Source organism: Oratosquilla oratoria, chromosome 19, assembly GCF_046742065.1.
Source record: "Oratosquilla oratoria isolate Oo_2021 chromosome 19, ASM4674206v1, whole genome shotgun sequence".
In the NCBI taxonomy this organism is placed as follows: Eukaryota; Metazoa; Arthropoda; class Malacostraca; order Stomatopoda; family Squillidae; genus Oratosquilla; species Oratosquilla oratoria.
In genome coordinates, this window is record NC_134795.1 from 33,076,094 (window position 1) to 33,081,093 (window position 5,000).

The 5,000-nt window shown below is 40.5% G+C and overlaps 2 protein-coding genes across 13 annotated transcripts in view; one reads left to right on the top strand and one right to left on the bottom strand.

The window, feature by feature from the left end:
• Positions 1-5,000, top strand: part of LOC143035824 (uncharacterized) — a 125,402-nt gene that overhangs the window by 77,321 nt on the left and 43,081 nt on the right. The gene's annotated exons all lie outside the window — the stretch shown is intronic.
• The window catches only part of LOC143035825 (uncharacterized), a 13,473-nt gene that overhangs the window by 2,086 nt on the left and 6,387 nt on the right, over positions 1-5,000 (bottom strand). Inside the window, exon 1 of one of the 2 annotated variants that reach the window (XR_012967331.1) lies at positions 2,237-3,526. Coding sequence is in view for 1 of the 2 variants with exons in the window: in XM_076202850.1 (XP_076058965.1) it covers positions 4,576-4,622 (47 nt within the window). In the remaining variant the exon portion in view is untranslated. Of the gene's footprint in view, positions 1-2,236; positions 3,527-4,575; positions 4,623-5,000 lie in introns of those variants that run through there. The other variant, XM_076202850.1, reaches the window with a different exon arrangement.

Consider the following 5,000-nt stretch of genomic DNA (forward strand, 5'->3'; position numbering starts at 1 on the left):
TCTCTGTCGTTGTTGTTCTTGTTGGCGGCGATATGTGCAGCTTCCACAGTTTTTCTCATTTTCTTCTCAAATCCCTCGTGTAGAATTTCTGCGTTGTTCCAATCAGGTAGATGTCCACATTTGTCCAGGTGACGAACCAGGGAGTTAGATGTTCTATGAGCCCTGAGATCGTTTTTGTGCTCATTCAAGCGTTTATTGAACCCTCGACCTGACTCACCGAAATAAGATGATGGACAACCGTTGCATGGAATACGGTAAATGACACTGAGATTATTACGCATATTATTATGTTTCTTAAATATTTTTCCTATTTTATTGGAAGATATTTTTGCTATATTTATTCCACCTTTTAACAAATAATCATCAATAGCTACGGTGTTTATAGAATTAGGGACAGAAATAAAATGAGACTTATCCTTTCCCGGGGTTCGGACGTTTGAGCCATCGTAGATCTTCTTGGCTTTCCTCGTTGTCCTGGTGATCAAACCTCCGGGGTATTTCAGCTTCCTAAAGGTATTCTTGATGTAAGTAAGTTCATCCTCTAGGAATTCTGCACTGCAGATACGAAAAGCTCTGAGAAAGAAACCTATTAGAACACCCGTTTTAACACGTCTGCTGTGTGCTGAAAAATAATGGACAAAGTCGTCCCTATTGGTGGGTTTCCTGTACACCGAGAAACTTACCTGTTGAGAACCTCTGTGTATCAACGTGTCTAAAAATGGTAAATTACACTCTTTTTCTAGTTCAACTGTGAATTGAATGTCTTTATTCACAGCGTTGAGTCTTCTCAACTTATTTTCTATATTAGTTCTTTTTGGCATACCTTTAGGAAGCTGAAATACCCCGGAGGTTTGATCACCAGGACAACGAGGAAAACCAAGAAGATCTACGATGGCTCAAACGTCCGGACCCCGGGAAAGGATAAGTCTCATTTTATTTCTGTCCCTAATTCTACAAACACCATAGCTATTGATGATTATTTGTTAAAAGGTGGAATAAATATAGCAAAAATATCTTCCAATAAAATAGGAAAAATATTTAAGAAACATAATAATATGCGTAATAATCTCAGTGTCATTTACCGTATTCCATGCAACGGTTGTCCATCATCTTATTTCGGTGAGTCAGGTCGAGGGTTCAATAAACGCTTGAATGAGCACAAAAACGATCTCAGGGCTCATAGAACATCTAACTCCCTGGTTCGTCACCTGGACAAATGTGGACATCTACCTGATTGGAACAACGCAGAAATTCTACACGAGGGATTTGAGAAGAAAATGAGAAAAACTGTGGAAGCTGCACATATCGCCGCCAACAAGAACAACAACGACAGAGACGGATTTAAATGCCTCTCGAAAGCAGCAAGTGTCCTAATAATTAAATCGTTAGCCAAAGGGAAAACATGACGCTCATACCTTGGCGGGTTCCCTCTCACTACGACTATAAGAATTGTGATCCGTTTGTAATGCTGTAGTCCTCTGAAGAAGACCAAGTTGGTCGCAACGTTAGGGCAATAAACTCTATTCCTAACACATCTTCGTTTGCCCTTCCCCACCCACATTCTCTCTCATTTGTCTGAAATAATCTTATATATATATATATATATATATATATATATATATATATATTGAATAATAGCTGAAGAGAAATTCGAACAGACTCGAAAAAATGTCAAAGAACCAGCATGCATTTATTTGTCCCAAACAATAAGATAATTAATTTCATATATATATATATATATATATATATATATATATATATATATATATATATATATATATATTGGTGGAAACTTCGACTTAACCTTTTCCGCTAAAGGCGGCCGGATATCCATGTTGGAATTTTTGTCCCGTCCCGTCCCTCTTTTTTGTCGACATTTCAAGTAAGAAAGTGGAGTGTTCGTCAAGAAAGCAAACACCACTGATTGAAATAATGATGATAAATACTAGTAATAATAATATTGATAATGATAATAGTAATGGCAATGGTAATTATAAGAATAATTATAATAGCGCACCAAAATACAGAAACTTTTTGAGGAGAAAAAATCGTTTAAGATGATATTACACCAGAAATACTGAAAACTTCGCCCAGATTATTTGTTGCGAACGAAAAAGATGTAGAAATAAAAATGTAGAAAACGAGACAATGAATCACAAAGTCGCGTCATAGAATCCTTCACATCACAATACCAACACGTAAAACAAAACAAAAAACAAAAAATGAAAATAAGTACCTGTTCACTTCGTTAATATCTTTATCAAATGTCGCCGACGCCAAAGTGCGTTCGAGTAAGTGCTGCGTCGTATGGAATACGTTCGAGTCGCGCTCTACAAGACCCGCCAATTCGCACTCGAACTAGCTCAGTGACCGACTAACCAGCGACTCGTCGTTCGTCCCCCCGTGCACATGCGCTTCAGGGTAGTGGGGAGGGGGAAGGGAGGGGAGGGGAGGGGGAGGTGTACATACGTACTCGCATACGTATCAACACGGGAAGCTGAAATGAACCAAGTACCTACTGTATGTGCGTGTGATTACCTAGTTGTAGTATACGGGATTGAAGCTATGCCCATGAGGTCCCGTCGCTTTTCCATTAATCATCCAACTTAGCCATAGGTTCATTTATGCTGTTGGTCTGGATTTTATTTTTATTCAACTTGTTCCATATATGTGCATGTCTGTGTGTGTGTGAGAGAGAGAGAGAGAGAGAGAGAGAGAGAGATAGGTGGTAGGAAGAAAGAGGTGGGTGGGATGAGGAGAGGAAGAAAACGAGAGAATATGTGTGTTTGAGCATGTGTATTAATATGTATGTGTTGTAACCAAAGTCTTGCCTCATTATACATTACTGGACATTTTAGTGTTGCACCCCACCTGGCATCCACTATAGTTTTATATGTGCATACACCAGTTTGTCATCCCCAGCCATCTCTTGAATGAGCGCGAGAACATTCCTTGTCCGTACGACATCGTGTTCCATTCGTTGCTATAGTTGGGCGCCCCCCACCCCCCGTTTTCTTCTGTTCTTCTTGTCTTCTTTTTCTTCTTCATTTCTGTTACATGTTTTTCTTTTTGTTCTTGATTTTCATAGTCTTATTTTCCTCCTCCTCCTCCTCCTCCTCCTCACCTCCTCGTGGTTTGCCCACTTCCCAATTGAGGTCACATACCTTCATTGAATATTCTTTCTTTTAATCACTGTAGCCGCCCAGTGTCGTTAACCAAACCTAACCTAACCTAACCTAACCTCCGTGTGTGTGTGTGTGTGTGTGTGTGTGTGTGTGTGTGTGTGTGTGTGTGTGTGTGTGTGTGTGTCTTAGATACCAACGAGTGTCAAGTTTCGTAATACGGACGCTACCTAAGTACATAGGGCAAAGGTGGAAGTCTGGCCTACAGCGAAACTCACCCTCGTGTGAATCCATGAAAGGATCGTCTAGCATCAATGGGTCATATTTTTATCACACACACACACCACACACACACACACACACACACACACACACACACACACACACACACACACACACACACACACACACACACACACACAATGTGCTTCCTAATGTTAATTAACAATGCTCTAGCTGACAGCTCCCATCACTGGAAATACGTTGACGACTCAATTGTTGGCATCACCGTTGACAACACAGCTCCTGACTACTTTCCACTGCAAGCTACTCCTGATAAGCTACAAGCCTGGACGACTGACAACCATGTGACCATTAACAGTACAAAAACGGTCACCATGCACTTCTGCACATCAAAGAAGGATGTACCTGCTCCAAATGTCACAATCGGCACCCAACCTCCCCAAGTAGTCCAGTCCACTAAATTACTGGGAATCACTATTGATGACCAACTGGACTGAGCAGCATGTGGCAAACACCATCAGAGGAGCATCATATTGACTATACATGCTGCGAAGACTTAGATTACTTGGAACACCAGAGAAGGAGTTAAAGAATATATATTCCACCTTTATTCTGCCTAAACTGTGCTATGCATCTCCAGCCTGGATCCCTTCCATCAATCTCACTCCAGCCAGCTAGAAAAGGCACAAAAAAGGGCATGCAAAATCATCCTAGGTTCCTCTTTATTCCAACTACAAGGCTGCTCTAACCATCCTCAACCTGTCCAAACTCTTATGACCACCACAAGGAGACTAAGAAAATTTGGCCTCAAGCTATTGTGTCATCCTTGCCACCGTAACCTGCTACCGTCGGAAACTGAACGCCCTGTGGCCACAAGACATCACAATAGACCCAAGCCTTTCAAAGAACCACGCACAGATATAAACACAGTCCCATACCTTCTATTGTACACTTATTAAACAACATTTAATCCAAACATCATATTAACAATATGACGCATCTACCATGTTTTATATATCCATGTGTTATATTTGTATAGTGCACAATCACTTCAGCATATGTATAGGTAATCATTTATTATGTACCATCTATGTTAATCCCTCTTATATGTGTATTTTCAGCCTTCGGCTGCCATGTTTTCAGTAAACAGTATTTATTATTATTATTATTGTTATTATTATTATTACGCACATGCACGCAAGCGTCTTACCTAGAGATTTTGATGACAAGTGAAATGACGCTGCTCTCTCTTTCTCTCTGTAAAGAAATGATGGTGAAATTATTAAGTACACTTGAGAGTGTCATGGAGTGCCTTTGCGTGGGCGGCACCGCCGCTCATAAATGTGGCGCTGGAGGTGTCAACAAATAATGACGTGGCAGACCCCCATGACCTTTGTACACACACACGCACGCACACACACACACACACACACACACACACACACACACACACACGCAATATATATATATATATATGTGTGTGTGTGTGTGTGTGTGTGTGTGTGTGTGAGAGAGAGAGAGAGAAAGAAAGAGATAGCGAGTGTGGAGAAGTCTCGTGTTTGTGCACATATGTAGATATTTATAGATGAGTAGGTAGTGATATAGATATGTACATAAAGACAAATATGGAATCAA